Source organism: Thamnophis sirtalis, unplaced genomic scaffold, assembly GCF_051295495.1.
Source record: "Thamnophis sirtalis isolate CommonGarterSnake01/CBP01778 unplaced genomic scaffold, rThaSir2_p1.2 scaffold_4, whole genome shotgun sequence".
In the NCBI taxonomy this organism is placed as follows: domain Eukaryota; kingdom Metazoa; phylum Chordata; class Lepidosauria; order Squamata; family Natricidae; genus Thamnophis; species Thamnophis sirtalis.
In genome coordinates, this window is record NW_028261384.1 from 126,168,367 (window position 1) to 126,188,452 (window position 20,086).

Here is a 20,086-nt window from a genome sequence, read left to right on the forward strand (position 1 = left end):
GGCGTGATGTGCTGGATTAGCAAATAGTGATCAACCCGTGTTTGCCAATCTCCCGGGCCCATCCTAGCGAGGGCCTCTTTTGCAGATCTCACCATTCTCTCCACCTCACCATTGGAGGGCAGATGGAATGGCGCAACTAGGGCATGCCTGATTCCCTAAGCTGCTAGGAAGGTCTCGAATTGCATGGCCATGAATTGGGGCCCGTTGTCAGGGATCAAGATGTCGGGCAGGCCGTGCATGGAAAAATGTCTCCGTAGCACCTTGATGACAGCTTCTGCTGTAGTGGAGGTCATCGGGACTACCTCTAACCATTTTGAGTAGGTGTCCACAACTACGAGAAATGTCTGGCCATCAACGGGGCCAGCAAAGTCAATGTACACCCTAGACCATGGTGTTTGAGTTCCATTTCTTAGCGGGTGCCTCTGGGGGAGCCATTCTGGACTCCTGGCACGCTGTGCGAAGATGCAAAGGCATCCAGCCTTTAGTGCCGGATGAAGGGCGACGGGGATGCCCATGTCGCTGCCCTGCAGATGTCTTCTATAGGGGCCTGGGAGGCACAGGCCGCTGAGGTGGCCCCACTCCTAGTGGAGTGGGCCATGATGCCAGCTGGAACTGGCAAGTTCTGTGCCTCATAGGTGAGGGCAATGGCCAGACGGATCCACCAGCTAATGGTGGACCGGGAGACCCTCTTCCCTAGCGACAAGGGTTGGTATGACACAAACAGAGCCTCACACCTACAAAACTCCACCGTCCGCCTTAGGTAAATCCGTAAGGCGTTTCTTACATCTAAACATTGCCAACTGTGCTCCCGCTCCTTGGGTCTGGGCAGAAGTCTGGAGGAATCACCACCTGCGCCCGGTGGAAGAGAAAAAGAAAGAAAAAGGACACTGACTTCCATCTCTTTTTAGCACAGTACAAGATAAAAACACTTCAACCTCAACATTTTGCTTTTACACATTAATATATAACTAACCCTTCCTGTAACAGCAAATCTTTCTGATGCATGAAACCAGTCAAAGTTCCTCTTTTTTCCCCCCATCGCAAGCACACAATCCGGAAGTGATATCCAAATAAAAAGGGACTTCCAGATTCTGTAACAGTTCTGGAATTCTGTTCACTTTGTCATCTCTCTGGTAAATTTGCAAGATTTGTTTTTCTCGCCATGGATATGTATACATCTGAACTAGACTGTGTTGTTTTTCTGGGCCATAGAATACCTGTGGGTATATGCATAATTTTGTATTTACCATATTTTTCGGAGTATAAGATGCTCCAGAGTATAAGATGCACCTTAGTTTTTGGGGAGGAAAATAAGAAATAAAAAAGTCTGCCTCTGCCTACCAGCATCCATGGTATTCATCTGTGTCCTGTCAGTGTGTGAAAGAGTTGAGGGCTGTTTGGAAACAAACAGCATTTGCTTTGTGAGCAAAAAGGAAGGAGACAGCAAGGAGCCTGGGCGTGGCTTGTTCTGTACTAAAGCTGCATGCTGTGCTGATATCTGAAACTAAAAGTGAAAGTGAAACTTCTCTCTGCTGAAGTACCGCATTGGAAAACCTAAATTTGGTATTGTATATTTACTTAATGTGTTATATTATATATAAAGAGAAGTTATTGAATCCTGCTGGATCAGTGACTTGTGTGTGCTTTCTGAATGTGATTGCTGCTGCAAATTCTGACACCTCCTTGCAACAGAGAACAGCCAAGTCAGCTTCAGCACATTATTGCAGCCTGATTCAGCATGAGCAGCTGATTGGCAGGTGGATCGGCCTCCAGGAATAACCCCAATCAGCTGTTCCAGGCTGTAGGGATTACCACAGACCATCCTCTCCTTTGTGCCTCGCGTCTTGTGCTTCAGTGTATAAGGCACACCCAAATTTTCACTTTCTTTTTTGGGGGGGGGAGTGCATCTTATACTCCCAAAATACAGCATTTATTTATTCATTTTCTCATGTTTGTGTAGTATATGTTGGAAGTGGCGACCCTTTGAGAGCTGTATGAAACAAAATTTCATTTTAATGCAGGCCGTGTACCTATCAAAGTGACAATAAAGTTATTCTGAGTTCTACGTTCTCTTGCAAAAAAGCACACAGCCGACTTATTCAGTCTGGCTGTTTCCCAAAGAAACCATTACTGGACTCAATGCTGAAGGCGCTCTGCGACATAGTATTTATGCCAAGTAGCCCCAGAAGAGGAGTTACAACTGGGAATTACTTCTCAGCCAGACAGGAATGCAATAAAGCAAGGGACAAAATTGCTGACATATCTCACATTGGCGTGGCATCTCTCCTTCTAGGGAAGTTAAAAAAAACACACACACCAAGATCTGCCCTTGCTACAACCCCAAATTAGCCTGACATGTTGTCATGTGGACTTAAGCAGTGAAACAGATAAAGGTAGCCCTCAATGTATGACCACAATTGAGTCCAACATTTCTGTTGTTAAGCGAGACCTTTGTTAAGGGAATTTGCCCCATTTATGAGCTTTCTTGCCTTGGTTGTTAAGTGAATCACTGCAGTTGTGACCTTCTGACAAGCAACAATGCGGGAATCCAGATTCACTTAACAACCGTGTTACTAATTTAACAAGAGCAGCGATTCACTTAATAACTGCGGCAAGAAGGTCATAAAATGATTGGGCAACACTCACTTAAGAAATGTCTCACTTAGCAACAGAAATTTTAAGGTTCAATTGTGGTTGTATATTTGAGGACTACCTCTACCATTTTAGAATAGAATAGAGTTGAATTGAAAGGGTCCTGAGAGGTCTTCTAGTCCAACCCCCTGCTTAGGCAGGAAACCCTATACCATTTCAGAGAGATGGTTGTCTAATTTCTTCTTTAAAACTTCCAGTGTTTGGACCATTTACAACTTCTGGGGGCAAGTTATTCCACTGATTAATTGTTCTCAATATCAAGAGATTTCTTCTTACCTTAGTTCTAGATTGCTTCCCTCCTTGATTACCATATTTTTGGAGTAAAAGGTGCACCTTTTTCCCTCAAAAAAGAGGGTGAAAATCTGGGTATGTCTTATACACTGATATAGCATTTTTGGCCTATTGAAACCCTGCCCCCTTTGCAAAAATGGACATGCAGAGGGTTTGGGAGGCTTGCAAAATGCTCCTAAGGGCTGGGGAGGGCAAAAAATGGGCCATTTTGCCCCCCCCCCCACCAGCCCAGAGGAGCACTCTACAAAGCTCCCAAAGCCTATGCATGTCCAAAAAAAACCCAACGGCCCATTTTTCTGAAAAACAGCCTGTTTTTTGCTCGCTTTGCGCTCCCCCCACTCTGCAAGCCTCCCAAAGCTCTGCATACTTCTCCTTTTTTTGCGAGATCCGAGGTGTGCAGAGGGTTTGGGAGGCATGTAGAGTGCAAAAATGTTTTTTTTTAAATTTACCTCTTCATAATTTTGGTGTGTCTTATACTCCTGTGCGTCTTATAGTCCGAAAAATGCGGGAGTTTCTTGAATAGAGTTTATATGTTTATTGGAGGATATCGGGTTTTGTACAGCAGCTCAAGAGATCTTTCACATCACGCTCTTCTCCTGTCCCCACCTCCCATAACAATCCTTTGAGGTAGGTTGGGCACCAGGAACTTGATCTAGATAATGGATTTTTTCCAGTGCCTGTCCAACATTTTAACCAACAAGAATCAACGTCAAAGGCTAAACCTCAGGGGTGTGTTTTAAAAAATCATTTGGAAGCATTAAAGGCATGAAAGCGATAGCAGCTTAAACTGGTTTTCACAGCCAAGTGTGTAGAGGAGGGAATTCCCCCAGTCTGACCCACAAAAATGAAAAGAATTCCAGACCTTCCCAGTTCGTGCCACCTTCACTCAGCTTGCTGAACTCCCATTCTCGATTCTATTGTCCTGTTCATAGAGGGGATTATCGCCCAAAGTGTCCATCACAAGTCACAGTGTGACTTACGCAAATTGCATAAAGACACAGTTTGTGTCATTGGTGTGATGATGTCAGGCTGCACAGGACAGGACTTGCTCCCCAAGCCGTGGTGGCACAGTGGTTAGACTGCAGTACTACTTCTGCTGATCACCAGCCGCCCGCAGATTGGCAGTTCGAATCTCACCAGGCTCAAGGTTGACTCAGCCTTCCATCCTTCCGAGGTGGGTAAAATGAGGACCCAGATTGTTGGGGGCAATAAGCTGTAAACTGCTTAGAGAGAGGGCTGTAAAAGCACTGTGAAGTGGTATATATTGTATTTTTCAGAGTATAAGGCGCACCTCCCCCCCCCAAAAAAGAGGGTGAAAATCTGGGTGTACCTTATACACTGAATACAGCATTTTTGGCCTACTGAAATCCTGTCCCCTTTGATGAGGGTTTGGGAGACCTGCAGAGTGCTCCTGGGGGCTGGGGAGGGCAAAACTGAGCAAAAAATCAGGCCATGTTTCCTCGCTTTTGCCTCCCCATCCCTCTGGAGCACTCTACAAACTTCCCAAAGCCTCTGCATGCTTCCCTTTTTTGCAAAAAATGGACCGTTTTTTGCTCGTTTCCCCCCCAGCCCCCGGGAGCACTCTACAAGCCTCCCAAAGCATTTGCATGCCCCCTCCTTTTTTGGAAAAAACAGGCCAGTTTTTGCTCGTTTTCACACACACCCAGTCCCAAGAGCACTCTACAAGCCTCCCAAAGCATTTGCATGCCCCCCCCCTTTTTTCAAAAAACGAGGCATGCAGAAAATTTGGGAGGCCTGCAGAATGCAAAAACTTTTTTTTAAAAATTATTTCTTCAAAACCATGGTGCGTCTTGTACTCCGGCGTGTCTTATAGTCCGAAAAAATACAGTAAGTAAAAAGTGCTATTGCTATTATGATCACCCTGGGGGAAAATGAAGATGCTGTTTGCTCCCTGGGGTTATCGGTTCTTCGAAGCCACAAACTCTTGGCTAGGAGAATGTCTCAGTCTTCAGAAGAAAATGACATTTCCAAAGTTGCCAAAGTTACAATGCAGAAAAACGTGTTACTGTTGCCTTCACAAGTGGCCGTAAGGAAGAAGAGGCAGCAGAGGGGAACACAGAGAAACTGAGTTAATCTGTCTTCCCATCTTATGCAAATGATTGTACAAACGGATGTTCCCTTAAAGCAGTGGGCTAAGAAGAGATAATAAGATTTATTTATTTATTAGAGTTTTAGCTCACTGTTATTACTTTATATGTAACTCAAGGTAGCGAAGTAATATTCCTCTCTCCCCTTATTTTCCTCATAACAATCACAATTCACTGTCTCTTAGTTAAGACATACGAAGAATAGTTGCAGGAACTGGGTATGTCTAGTTTAATGAAAAGAAGGACTAGGATAGCAGTGTTCCGATATCTCAAGGGTTGCCACAAAAAAGAGAGAGTCAATCTATTTTCCAAAGCACCAGAGGGCACCACAAGAAGCCATGGATGAAAACTAATCAAGGAGGGAAGCAACCTAGAACTAAGGAGAAATTTCCTGACAGTTAGAACATTTAATTAGTGGAACAAATTGCATCGAGAAGCTGTTAATGCTCCAATACTGGAAGTTTTAAAGAAGAAATTGGACAATCGTTTATCTGAAATTGGGTGGGGCGAGTCGGTCAAACTGGCAGCCTGCGGGGCTGGGTGCGTCATGTGCAGGCCCCACCCGCATTGGCTTTGCAAAGGCAAAAAACATTGCAATATGTCACGTGATTGAGTTTGACACCTGTGATATAAGGTTCCTTCCAGCTCTGTTATTCTGTATCTTTTGCAAACCACCCAGGTATATAATCATAATTTAGAACAGAGTACCCCAACCTGAGGGGGGTTGAGGGGAACAACGGGATGGGACAGAAGCCTTTACGCACGCATGCACACATATGAACGGGGGCCGCGAGTGAGGGTGCAACGCAAATGGGGCCATGAGCGCATGCACCCCGCTCACTGTGACACTAGCACAAGTGTGGGAATTCGTGCATGCGCTGGCCAGCCATTCACATGGCCCAGTGGCGAAGAGGCCACAGTCCGGTAGTAGGCTGGGGCCCATAGGTAGGGGACCCCTGATTTAGAGTCTTCCCTAAGTCAAATTAGAAAATGTAGCAAACAGAAAGGAAAGCAAAAGGAAATGAGGGGATGGATCTGGGGTGCAGCCTTACCACACCCCTCCCAATGAATTTGTTTCCCTTGCAGTTCTATGTGCTGGGGGCTATTCTGGCCCCAATCCGTGTCGCATTGGCCTTTGTGGTCCTCTTCCTTATCTGGCCCTTCGCCTTGCTCCAAGTGGTGGGACGGCCTGAGGAAAGCTTGCAAGAACCTTGCTCCGGATGGAGAAAGTAAGTAATGGGACAGCCAGGGGTGAAATCAACTTACCTTCACTGCCAGTTCTCAAATGTGAGTGCAGGCGCGTGCTTCGCTCACACGTGTCGCCTCTGCGCATGCGCAGGGCCTTCCGTGCATGCACAGAGCGTCAAAAACAGAATGTGTTGACATCCGGGGGGGGGGGGTGGGCGGGCGGAGCCTGCTTCTGAGCTTCAAAGGTAAGTAGAACAGCAAGAGGGGAGGAACCCGCTGTGCCACACGAATTAGATTAGCTAGAAAGCAGGAAATCCAACCATTCTAGCTAATATAAATTGCATGTCACAGCTGCTCGTTGGAAATACCGGTTCGCCCGAACCACCAGCATTTTTTTTTTACTACCAGTTTGGGCGAAGTGGTAGCATTTTTTGCTACCGGTTTGAGCAAGCCGATCCGAACCAGTAGCATTTCACCCCTGGTCTCAGCTCTCCTTTGGACATTCTGCCTGCAGCCCTCTTAATGCCTCCTCCTTTTTTGCCCTTCTTCTTCCTCATCCCTTTTCAGCACAGTTTCTCATGGTTCGGTGTACTGGCTGAGTCGCCTGATGTTTTTCTTGCTTGGATTCATGCGCATCCGGGTGCGAGGTCAGAGGGCATCCCGACTCGAAGCACCCATCCTGGTGGCTGCTCCTCACTCCACCTTCTTCGACCCCATTATTTTGCTGCCCTGCGATCTTCCCAAGGTGGTGTCGCGCACGGAGAATCTCCATGTGCCGGTCATTGGGGGTAAGGCTGATTAATATCGCTGGGGATGAGGGTGAGTAGGACAAGGAGCCCCACGTAAGTGGTAGATCTGACCTTTGGAAGGTTTCGATGCATTGCATCTCTGCAGCTGGTGCATCTTGCAAGACTATGTGATTTGGGCTTTTACGTGCCACTTTCCGGATATTTTAATCCATTCTGAAATGGAACCTCTGGGATTCTAGTCCTCATGATGGTGAAGATATCTGCAGTGGTTACTGCAACCTTAACAGAATAACAGAGTGGGAAGGCATCTTTGACCCTCAAGGAAAGCCGTTCCACCGATTAACTGTTTTGTCATGAAATTCCTCCTCTCCTTGTTAAAAATTTCCCTTTGTCTTTCCTGATTATTCCAAGTTTCAGTTTCATCAAATGGCCTCTGGTTCTAAAAAGAGGGAGAAAGCACTTTACCTTGTCCCCTGTATCTATATCAGTCATAATCTCTCCCCCCCCCCCACCCAGTAACGTTCCCTCTCAATCACCTCAGCTTTGTAGGGTGGGGGGAAAAATACAATACTTAAAATATTGGACTTTAGTGAGATGAAGTAGGGAAGGAATTGAGTGTTCTGACCTAAGCTTCCCAAGAGCATGAAGCAAACCCCTGGTCCTGACAAAAAAAACCTTTTATTAATTGACTGTGAATTCTGCTCATTAACTTCCAGCAAAGTCTTTCAAGGGAGGATTTACAGTCACAGACCTTATCTGGCTTGGAGAGCTGACAGGCCGACATCTGCAAAACTTGGCAAGGGGCCTCGGAGAGTCACGAACCAATTAAATGAACTAATTGTCTCCTGCAAACTCCACTCCCCTTTTGCTCCTCTTTTATTCCCTCTGGGAGGGGCCATTCATCATCTGTCCTTACTCCCAAGTCGACCCCTGTTCTTTAGATTGTTCCCTTTGTCTGGCAACTCTGCGCATGTGCACACTGGGAACAGGCTCCAGCTGTTCGTCTGCCTCACTGATGTCTGACTCTGAAGGTAGCTGATAACTGGCATACAGCTCTGGCCCCCTCTCTTCCTCTGACACAGAGCCCTCATCAGAGCTTTCCCCAGACTCCAGGACTGGCCCATGTTCCTCCCCAACCTCCTCTCTCTCCAAATCTGCTGCCAGCTCCACCGGCCACTGGCGGGCCATCACACTGATAGCTCCTTGGTGCTCTCCGAGTTTGGTTGTTTTCTTGCAGACATTTCATTACCCAAACTAGGTAACATCATCAGTGCTGAAGGGGGAGGAAGAAGGAAGGAACTCTTCAGAATTTGTGTCAATTAAATTAAATTATTCTCCTAAAATAAGTAGTCCCTTTTCACTCCTTGCAACAGAACCTCCCTACTCCTGGGTGTGAAGCTTAATTTCACCCTCAAATGCCTAAAAGAATAACATTTGTGGACTTAGATTTTTACTGCCATATTGGGGAATGCAAACATCCAACTGATCATTAGATGGCAGCAAAGGGTTGGCATATCTGCATATCTTTGCCATTATGAAGTGGTAGCAAATGCTGTCATGGTTTTGGACACCCTGATTTGCTTGCTCTAAGACTGTCACTACCTTGTACTGATTTTAACATGGTCATTGGCTAAAATGAGATGAATCTTTGGACTGATTCAGCAGGAGTTTATGAACTTATAAAGCACTAGCTGGATACCTGTGCTTCACAACGAAACTATCTGATTGGGCAATGCAGGAGAAATCCGGTTCAATCCGTTGGCTCAGTGGTGGTCAACACATAAGGGAATATCGGCACCGTTGCCATGAGTCTGGAAGCAGTTCCATAGATGGAAGCCATATACATTTTGGTGAGATACTGACATTTAGTACTATATGAAGCCCCAGAGTGCTCCTGAGTGGAATGCCGGCCAGTTTGAACTGAGGTAATGGAATGTGCAGCAACTGGCAGTTGGAACAGAGTTCTTTTCAGGTGGGGAGGGGGAGCAGAACTCCTTAGCATCAGAATGTGTTAATCACTGTATAAGAAATACTAATGATCTGATGGTCATTTCAAAAAATCCTTTCTTAGCTGACACTTACAAGCCAAGAAGAACATATATGCCAAATTACAAGTTTTTAGGCTTTACGGTTCTGGAGATTTCATGATGAGTGAGTGGTACTTGGCTTTTATATATATATAGATTCATTCCCTTGACAGCTATGGATTTCATGAAGCAAGTGCCATACAGTAGTCCTCGACTTACATCCACATTTGAGCCCAAAATTTTCACCATTGTGAATTTTGCCCCATTTTACGACCTTGCTCGCCACAGCTGTTAAGTGAATCTGTGCAGTTGTTAAGTTAGTAACATGGTTGCTAAGCGACTCTGGCTTTCCCGCTGACTTGGCTTGTCCGAAGGATTCAAAAGGGGGTCACGTGACCCCAGGACACTACGATGGTCATAAATATGAGTCAGTTGCTAAGCATCAGAATTTTGATCACATGACCATGGGGATGCTGCAAAGGTCGTAAGTGTGAAAAATGATCATATGTCGCTTTTTCGGTGCCACTGTAAGTGGTCACTAAACAAACTGTTGTAAGTCGAGGACTACCTGTCAAATAACAGAAAATACAAAAGAATAACTGAATCACAAAAGGTGATACACATGATCCTGGGATACTACAACCATCATAAATCCAGGCCAGGTGCCAAGCGTGATCACATGACTGTGGGGAATGCTAAAGTGGTCGTAAGTATGGAAAAACAGTCATCAGTCATTTTTCTCAGTGCTGTTATGACTTCAGAGAGTCACTAAATGAATTGTTGTAAGTCAACGTCTACCAGTTTGCCAAGCATCTGAATTTTGATCTTGTGACCATGGGGGATGCTGCAATGGTCATAAGTGTGAAAAACAGTCATAAGTCACTTTTTTCAGTGCCATTGTAACTTTGAATGATCACTAAACAAACTGCTATAAGTTCGCATCCTTCGGGAAAATATTTCTCAGGCCAGCTGCCTGGCAGTGACTCAGAAAAGCTTTGCAACTACTTATCCCTTCTTTCCCCCTGTGCTCATCCCCTCCAGCCCTGCTGAGATTCAATCAGGCCATCCTGGTTTCTCGCCATGATCCAGCTTCTCGCAAGAAGGTGGTGGAAGAAGTGAAGAAACGAGCAACATCCCAGGGGAAATGGCCACAGGTAAAAAACATGGAGGACCCGGTCCATTTAGTTAGCTTTGTTAAGAACTGAGGGTGGCGCAGTGGTTAGAGTGCAGTACTGCAGGCTACTTCAGCTGACTGCTAGCTGCAGTTTGGCAGATGGAAACCTCACCGACTCAAGGTTGACTCAACCTTCCATCCTTCCGAGTATAATGGGTAAAATGAGGTCCCAGATTCTTGGGGGCAAGAGGCTGACTCTGTAAAACACTAAGAGAGGGCTGTAAAAGCACTATGAAGTGAAAGTGCCATTGCTATTGCTAACTCTGCCCACTGCCAGGAGTTTCATCCTGACCAGCTCAAGTTTGACTCAGCCTTCCATCCTTCCAAAGTCAGTAAAATGAGGACCCAGATTATTTGGAGGCAGTATGCTGACTCTGTAAACTGCTTAGAGAGGGCTAGAAAAGCACTATGAAACAGTATGTAAGTCTAAGAGCTATTGGTCTTGCTAGCTGCTCTTGATAATTTGGGAGGGTTAAAGGTTTGGAGATCCTCTCTTGATTTGTGTGACCACTTTTTCCAGGTGCTTTTCTATCCGGAGGGGACCTGCTCCAACAAAAAAGCCTTACTGAAGTTTAAACCAGGTAAGACCATGAGTAAGCCTGTTCAACAGGGGTAAAACAATGGATTGGTTTACCAATCCAATGAACTAGCATTGGAGATTGCCCTGCTTTAAACTAACTGATCAAAAAAGACAACTCTTTATGATTGACACAAGAGGCTATCAATTAGGCCTCAATTTCATTGCCTGTTTTGAAAAGCCGACAAGGTCACCAATCCGATTAAGTCTAATCTCTTTTGAAAACTAAAGAAAAAGGACTTTCTCTCTAAGTTTTGATTTGGGCGAAAACTTTTGTGAGTATCCCCACCCTTCAACCTTAAAATATATGTGCCTTACACTCATCTTCAGCACTCGGAGGAAAAAAAGATAAATCCCTGCCTATTTTACTCTACTACCCTATTTCCCTGAAAATAAGGCCTCCCAGGATAATAAGTCCAATTGGGCTTTTAAGCCCATGTGCTAAAATAAGCCCCCTCCTGAAAATAAGCCCTCCCTGAAAATATTTTAACGCAGCAGCAGCCATGAGGTGACCACGCTTGCCGCCTCCTGCACCTCAGAAATAATAAGACTTCCTGGAAAATAAGGCCAAGTGCTTATTTTGGATGTCAAAAGAAACACGGTAGTCATTGCCAACCGCGACCCTACAAATGCGCGCACAACAAAAGCGCGGCGAGAAAACCGTGACATCATAAAAGTGCCCACAACAACACACCGACAAAAGCGCAATTTAAGTTAAGGTAAGGGTTAGGTTTAGGGTTAAGTTCAGGGTTAGGTTTAGGGTTAGGTTCAGGGTTAGGTTTAGGGTTAGGTTCAGGGTTAGGTTTAGGGCTAAGGTTAGGGTTATTAGGTTATTATTACTTGTTTGTTGAAGGCGAGCTTTTGTCGGTGCGCTTCTGCACTCATTCGTCGGTGTGATTTCAACCTCGCGGTTTTCTCGCAGTTTCATCAGCACGCTTTTGTCGAGCGCGTATTTGTCAGTGAACCATTGCCAACTAAGGGGTGATGCTCATTTCCGTTTCAAGACCATTGAGCCAGCGCTGTCTGATGACATTTCTGCGGTCATGTGGCCATCATGACATCATGGAGCGCTGTTACCTTCCTGCCAAAGTATATTTATCTACTCGCATTTGCGTGCTTTCGGACTGCTGGGTGGGCAGGAGCTGGAATGAGGATGGGCGCTTAACCTGTCACATAGCGCTTGGGTTTCAAACCTGGGTTGCCAGCTTTCCAGCCAATAAGCCCAGCAGCCTCTTAATCACTGAGCCACCGCGTCCCACTTTCAGCACTCGGGACAGATGAGTAAATCTTGAACGTCTGTGCTTTATATTCTCAGGTGCCTTCATATCTGGTGTTCCCATTCAGCCAGTTCTCATTCGCTACCCCAACTCTGTGGTGAGTTTCCACGAACTTTAGGAAAGCGTCTTAGCCATGTAATAATTACAGGTAGTTCTCAACTTACAGCTGCAGTTAGGATCAGAATTTTTGTTGCTAAGCAAGATTATTGTTAAATGAGTTGTGCCCAATTTTACAATCACAGTTACTAAGTGAACCATTGCTGTTGTTGCCTGTGGAGATTCTCCGCCATCCAGGTCATGGTTGTCCCCAACCGCCTGCTCCTGTGTTCAACACAGGGCATAAAACACCCTCAGAAAGCACAGCTACACAACACAGTCCCTTCAGCAGCTCCAAGAAGGCTCCACACCCATTTGTGCTATTCAGGTGACCCTGTGGACACAGACAAACCTACAAGCGGCCTCAGTGAGTCTCTAATCAAACCAAGTTTATTACAGTCAAAGACCAGAGACCAGAATAAATAAAAATACTCAAGGAACATCCAGTTAAAAATTCTGGAATGAAGGAATAAATAGCAGATAAAATCTATATTAAAATCACAATTTGGCATCCAATCTGTCAGTTGCACACATGGCCTAACTATACTATAATATCAATCCTTAAAACCATTGAGGCCCGTAGTCATCAAATACTAAACTGCAAAAGGGTTTTGCTACATTAGTCGTGTAAAATAGCTAATGTTGGATTAATCAAATGTTTCTGATGAATCGCCGATGCTTCTGCACAGAATCTAGCCACCTGTGCTGCAATCACAGTGTTTTTGTCCTTGAACAGCGACTGGAGATAGAGCCTCTAAAATAATGCAAATAACCAGCTGGCTGCAAGGAATATAAATCCTTCCATTCTCCACCATCCAGTCAGAGCTGAAGAAACTTTTTGAGAAAAAGCATGAGAAGCAAAACATCTTTTTTTTAAAAAAACAACACAAGAAAGTCCAGTTGCCTCTTGGGGGAAAAAAAAAAGCACCTTTGGGACATTGCAATTGTACTCTGTTTCCCCCCCAAATAAGACACAAATGGAAAATAAACCCTAACATGATTTTTAGGATGCTCATAATATAAGCACTACCCCCAAAATAAACCCCAGTTAAGATTGTCAGCCAGATGGACGCATTTAGTGGCGTATTTTCCTGAAAATAAAACCTAACCCCCAAATAAGCCCTTAAGGCATCCTTTGGAGCAAAAATTAATATAAGTTCCATTCTTATTTTTGGGAAAACACACAATCAATTAAGCGATTTGGCCCTCACCTCCAAAGGGGCTTTGCCTGTTCGAAGCCATCAGCGAAGGCCACATGACCTTGCAGAAACTATCATAAATACCTGCCAGTTGCCAAGCCCTTGAATTTCGATCGCATAACAACCATGGGGACTCTGCAACGGTCATATGTACGAATATCAATTGCAAATTACTCTCGTTGATGCTGTTGTAACTTTTGAAATGTCGCTCGATGAATGGTTTTAAGTTGAGGACTATATGTACCTGATGTCAGAAAGAGCTGGCTGAGTAATTTTTTGTCTACTTTTTTTGAAGCTGGCTTGTCTAAGTAAATGTGAAGCTAGATTGTCCCAAAGGTGTTTTTTCAAGACTTTCTGGTTGTTGTTTTTTTTGAAGACCAGAAAGTCCAGTTGCCTCATGAAAAAGCACCTTTGGGGCAACCATGACCTGGATGACAAAATCTCCATAGATACTAAGTTAGATCAGTGTGTTGTGGCCTGTTGGCCACAATCAGAGCAGGAGCATTAATGGAAGTCAGGGCCAGTCTTGAGGCAACCTGAGAACTCAGAGGGAGAAGAGGGAATGGAGCTGGCAGAGATAGAGATGACAGAAGCAGAGCCTGGGCTGTCCATCAGCCCTCAGATGGAGAATTAATAGCCTCCAGGTCTGGAGGTGGCTGATGAGGAAGAAGAGAAACAGCTGGATCCAGTGTCTGACGCACGGATGCGCAAAAGGCAGAGGGAAGGAGAACAGTGGAAATCCGTGGGCCGGTCCTGGGGAAGGAAGAGCCACTGCTGCTAGCAAAGCCCCACCATACCTCTGGGGATAAAAGGCAGGGGGCAGAGATGAATTGACATGGAAGACAACTATTCCATCTGGACTTGTTAGCCTGCAGTGAGAGAGAAATGTTTTGCTGAGGTTGCTGGCACTCCTAATTAAAGGAATCTTTGAGATAAATTCAGAGGGTCTGTTGTGTCTGGTTGAGCCAGGTGAGAACACAGTGTCTAACTTATTATTAAGGCTTATAAAATGGCAATGGAAAAGCAGCTGAAGAGCTCTTGGAGGTTTTTCTGCGCCCTCGGGGTCACCTGAGTAGTGCAAATGGGTGTGGAGCCTTCTTAGGGATTATATGGACCTCTCTTATGAGCCGCGGTGGTACAGTGGTTAGAGTGCTGTACTGCAGGCTACTGCTGATCACCAGCTGCCAGCAGTTTGGCAGATCGAATCTCACCAGGCTCAAGGTTGACTCAACCTTCCATCCATCCAAGATCAGCAAAATGAGGATCCAGGTTGTTGGGGGGCAATAGGCTGACTCTGCAAACTGCTTAGAGGGGGCTGTAAAGCACTATGAAGTGGTATATAAGTGCTATTGCTATTATGGACCATTATGGACTCATTATATTATGGTGGCCCCTTATGGACCATGCTACTTTGTTAGATAAAACCAAATCTTTTCACTCTTTTTTTTTTACAGGATTCAACCACCTGGGCATGGAGAGGACCCGGAGTGTAAGTTCCTAATAATGGTTTTTATAATAGTGGCTGGTTATATGTATTCGCCTTGCCAGCAAGACCAAGTCTGATTCATTTTCCATTTCTTGTTCCAGGTTAAAAGTCATCTGGTTGACTGCATCTCAGCCTTGCACGACTGTAGAAGTAGAGGTAAGAAGAAAAGAGGGGAGATTGTGATAATTACTTCTGGGGTGATCCGTTGGTGCCTTTTCAGCCTCACAGCACTGAACTGTACTTGGTTCAAAGTTGTGTTTTATTTGCAGAACGTACTGTGTTTTTCGGAGTATAAGATGCACTTCCCCCCCCTAAAAGAGGGGTGAAAATTTGGGTGAGTCTTATACACCAAATGTAGCCCCACCCATCTACTGGCCCCCACCCTTTGGCCTCTGCCTCTCAGCAATTTGCCTCCTTGCCGCAAACAGCAAGCAGCCTGTTTCAGCTTCAGCACAGCCTGATTAGTACAAGCAACTGATTGTCAGTTGGATCGGCCTCCCGACTATCAGCTGTTTCAGGCTGCAGGGATTGCCATTGCCTATTGCTATCTCCGCACTCCTCATTTTTGGCCTCGCATCCCATTTTTGGCCTCTGCGTGTCCTGTTTTTGGCCTCCATGTGCCCCATTTTCCATCCATTCTGATCCCCACCGCCTGGAACGGGTGGAAAATGGGACACATGGAGCTGAAAAATGGGGCACGTGGAGGCTGAAAATGGGACATGCGGACGCGGCGATAGGCAGTGGCAATCCCTGCAGCCTGAAACAGCTGATCATTGGGATGCCAATTTAACTGACAATCAGCTGCTTGTGCTAATCAGGCTGTGCTGAAACTGAAACAGGCTGTTTGCTTTTTGCTACAAGGAGGCAAGTTGCTGACAGGCAGAGGCAAAAAATTGTTTTTGTTTTCCTCCCCAAAAGCTAGATGTATCTTATACATCAGAGCATTTTATACTCTGAAAAATACGGTACAATTTTTTTCTGGAACTCAGATCACACTTTGGCTTTGAATGGTGTGTTGGGGACCCACTCTCAAAAACAGTTGATGGGAAATTTCTCCTTTCTGCCATATAAAAAAATTACAATTTCATGTAGATTTGAGTACTCAGGTCCTAGTCTTCATATTGGCCTACAATTTATCTTAAAGTTGATGCCATTGTCTTGACGATCCCAGCTTGTGCATAGTATAAAGTTTACTTTAATTCTGATTTTTCTCTTCCTTTCTAGTTTCTCCCAGTTTACCAACCCAGCCCGGAAGAGGCTGTGAACCCTACACTATATGCTAACAATGTCCAGAAAGTGATGGCCAAGTGAGTGGGAAATGCTTTTTGTAAACTGGGAGTTTGGGGTGCAACAGGAGGAAGGATAGGCTCAACCTTATAAGAAATGGTCAGAAGATGTTGGGACTGGTTTGGGGTCCAGGTTCTGTGTGTTGCTGAAACTGAACTCAGAAAACTTGGGATGGCACACGGAAAAAACTGAATTCATAGAAGAGAAAGCCTAAGCCTCTTGATAAATTGACCAGACTAGAGGAATTGGCCAGTTCATTAATATTTATGGCAAAATCCATCAATGCAGAGGTTTCTTGCTAGGCTTTGAATCTGATCTGTAGGATGCTAGTTTGGGGTCCTTGATGACCTCAGCAAGAGACTAGAAGCCAACATTCATTCTCTGGAATGAGATGTGGCTCAGGGGCTAAGATGCGGAGCTTGTGATCAGAAAGGTTGGTGGTTCGAATCCCTTGCGCTGCGTAATGGAGTGAGCTCCTGTTACTTGTCCCAGCTTCTGCCAACCTAGAAGTTCAAAAGCATGTAAAAAATGCAAGTAGAAAAATAGGAACCATCTTTGGTGGGAAGGTAACAGCGCTCTGTGAGCCTTCAGCATTTAGTCATGCCAGCCACATGACCACAGAGACGTCTTCGGACAACGCTGGCTCTTCGGCTTTGAAACAGAGATGAGCACCGGCCCCTAGAGTCAGGAGTGACTAGCACATATGTGAGAGGGGAACAGGGGAAAGGATAAGTATAAAATTATAAGCGGGCTTGCAGGAATACCATCCCGGAAATACACCAGTTGAAAAGAGATAACCACAATAATAGAAAAGGAAAGGAAGAGAGAACAAGAGAGGGAAAGAAAAAAGAGGAAAGGAGAGGAAGCCATGGAGAGACAGAAATAAGAGAGAGGGTAGGAAGGAGAAGAGAGAAGTAGGGGAGAGGATGGGGAAGAAGGAAAGGGAAGGAGAGAAGGGAGGAAGTAGAGAATGGAGCAAGGGAGAAAAGAAAGGAAAAATAGGGTGGTGATAATACAAAATACTGTAGGTGTAGGGCAGTGGTCTCCAACCTTGGCAACTTTAAGACTTGTGGACTTCAACTCCCAGAGTTCAACTTCCTCAGTTGAAGTCCACAAGTCTTAAAGTTGCCAAGGTTGGAGACCACTGGTGTAGAGGATGGTAAGCAAAGCAACTCCAAATGTATACTTTAACTTTTTATATGGAAAAATAAATGTTTAAAAGTGATAGATATAAATCAGAAAAATAACTATATGAATGTATACCTGTAATTGTATGTAAGGGATTAAAAAAAAACTTTTTAAAAGAATATGTGTGAGGAGAACCGTTACCTTTAATGGGAGAATACTGCAGTTGGAAGCCTGATTCTTGGTGCACACGGATAAGCCATTTCTTCCCTTGCTTGATCAATCTGTGTTTCCCCATAAGACTCTCCTTGTCCTTATGTTGTTTCCTTTTTTAAACAGAGCCCTGGGGATCCCTGCCACAGAATGTGAATTTGTGGGCAACCTTCCAGTGACTGTTGTAGGGCGCTTGAGGGTAGCTTTGGAGCCACGCATCTGGGAACTGGGGAAGGCTATTCGGAAAGCCAGGTGAGAGAGGTTTACCAGGACAAGGAAAGAGCTTTGGTGGGTGAAATCAATGGTTGAATCTCATCTTTCATTCAACTTGGATGCCACAAGACAAGGCAGGCCTCTTTTGATAGATTATAATGGGTCCTGCTATTAGGAAGGAGAAGAAGAGGTACTGTTTTTGTTCTTGGAAATCTAATGATGGAGGAAGGATATGATGTTAGGGGAACAGAAATTGACCAGCATAGCATAATCATTGGCACAAGGTCCACTTGTGAGCAGAAGATTAGGTAGGAGTGGAAGGACACCTGGGAAAGAACCAAAATTGTCCAGGTTGGTGGGTTTATAATTTCCAGTTATATTCCACTTAATATTAGGAAGCACACTGGAAAATCAATTTTATGTTTTTCTTTCTTTCCTTCCTTCCTTCCTTCCCCGTCCCTCCCTCTTTCTTTTGTTCATTCCTTTCCTTCCTTTTTGTCTGTCTTTCCTTCCTTTCTCCCTCTTCCTTCCTTCATTTCCTTCTTCTCTTCCTTTCCCCTCGCTCCCTCCTTTATTTCCTTCCTTCCCCCTCCCTCTTTCTTTCTTTCCCTCCTCCCTTCCTTTCTACCTTTCCTTCCCTTCCTTCCCCCCTCCCTCCTTTCTTTCCTTCTTTCTCCCCCTCCCTTTCTTTCCCTCCTCCCTTCCTTTCTTCCTTCCCTTCCCCTTCTTCCTCCTCCCTTCCTCCTCCCTTCCTTTCCTTTCCTCCCTCCCTCTCTTTATTTCTGTATGTCTTTCCTTCCATTCTCCCCTTCCTTTCTTTCCCTCTTTCCCGTCCCTCCCTCTTTCTTTCCCTCCTTCCTTTCTTCTTTCTCTTCCTTCCCCCCTCCATCCCTCTTTTTCTTTCTGTCTGTCTTTCCTTCCTTCTCTTCTTCCTTCCTTCCTTCATTCTTTCCTTCCTCCACCCCTCCCTCTTTCTTTCTTTCTTTCTTTCTTTCTTTCTTTCTTCTACACTTTTGTTTTGTATATTGTTACTACATTGAAAAATTCTAGATAGATAGATAGATAGATAGATAGATAGATAGATAGATAGATAGATAGATAGACAGACAGACAGACAGACAGACAGACAGACAGACAGACAGACAGATAGATAGAGTAGTCTATCACTCAAGGTAGCTTATAGGGATAATTGAAGAAAACACGGTTAAGTAAATTGGGTTTCAGCTTTACGGCTGTGGAAAAAACGAATACAATTCCACTAAAATGAAGGAATGCTTGCCAACTTGCCCAAGAGGGCAGTGTAAAAATGTAAAATAAATAAATGTAAAATTTATTTTCTACCCTGCTCCTTTCTCATCAGTTAATATGTAAATTCATTCTATTCCAGTTAAGCTAATTTGCATTTTTGTTTGTTTAAGAGTTCCAGAAAATCTGTTATCATTATATATTGTATTACATTGTATTATATTGTATTATTATGTTTTCCTTTTATTCTTTCCTACCTCAAAATACTGTGTTTCCTGAAAAATAAGACATTATTTTCCTTTGACCCCCGAAATAAACACTTGGCCTTATTTTCAGGGAGGTCTTATTATTTTTGAGGTGCAGGAGGCGGTGAGCTTGGTCACCTCATGGCTGCTGATCTGTTGCAATATTTTGGGGAGGGCTTATTTTTGGGGGGAGGGCTTATTTTAGCACATGTGCTCAAAAGCCCGATTGGACTTATTATCCAGGAAGGTCTTATTTTCAGGGAAACAGGGTATTTTGGAAAGAAATCAATTAACTAAGTTATAATTCTGATTGTTTGTTACCATAGTAACTCTCAAAAAATCCAAAGAGAATAGGAAGACGCTCTCTGTGGGAGAGAAACCCCCACCCCCAAAGAAAGACTGAGTTCAAAAAATGGCTCAGGGATTGAGAGAAAACAGTGCCCCCACCAAATTCCCCCAGACATCTCCCCTACATTCTGGTCACATCACAGAATTGAGTGTATCCAACACACCCCATGCTTTTCTGTTCACAATAGATATAAAAAGAGAAATATTTGTGTCGCCAGTGGTGGATTCAAATAATTTAACAATCGGTTCTCTGCCCTAATGACCAGCTGGGTAGGCGAGGCTCAGTGGTCATGTGACTGGGTGGGTGTGGCCATCTCAAGGTCACTCAGGTCGATGGGCGCTTCACCTTAGCTGTTAGAATGTAATAAGGGTTAACCAAGGAGGCAGTTTCTATAAGCAGGGCAATAAAGATTAGGCTAGAAACAACACCAGAATGTTTCCTTCCTGCCTACAGGATTAGCCCTGTAAAGGGAAAAAAAAAACAAAGTGAGATTTCTTCCAACAACTGGTCTCTGAACTGCTTACAAAGTTATCAACCGGTTCTCCTGAATAGCTGCAAACTGGCTGAATCCCACCACTGTGTGTC

The 20,086-nt window shown here is 44.6% G+C and overlaps 1 protein-coding gene across 2 annotated transcripts in view; it reads left to right on the top strand.

Moving 5' to 3' along the window:
• The window catches only part of LPCAT4 (lysophosphatidylcholine acyltransferase 4), a 54,229-nt gene that overhangs the window by 23,683 nt on the left and 10,460 nt on the right, over window positions 1-20,086 (top strand). Inside the window, exons 2-10 of one of the 2 annotated variants that reach the window (XM_014062874.2) lie at window positions 6,138-6,280; window positions 6,807-7,027; window positions 10,057-10,169; window positions 10,710-10,770; window positions 12,082-12,140; window positions 14,793-14,827; window positions 14,926-14,980; window positions 16,049-16,131; window positions 17,576-17,701. In XM_014062874.2, coding sequence (XP_013918349.2) covers window positions 6,138-6,280; window positions 6,807-7,027; window positions 10,057-10,169; window positions 10,710-10,770; window positions 12,082-12,140; window positions 14,793-14,827; window positions 14,926-14,980; window positions 16,049-16,131; window positions 17,576-17,701 — 896 coding nt within the window. The remainder of the gene's footprint in view (window positions 1-6,137; window positions 6,281-6,806; window positions 7,028-10,056; window positions 10,170-10,709; window positions 10,771-12,081; window positions 12,141-14,792; window positions 14,828-14,925; window positions 14,981-16,048; window positions 16,132-17,575; window positions 17,702-20,086) is intronic. The other variant, XM_087714135.1, reaches the window with a different exon arrangement.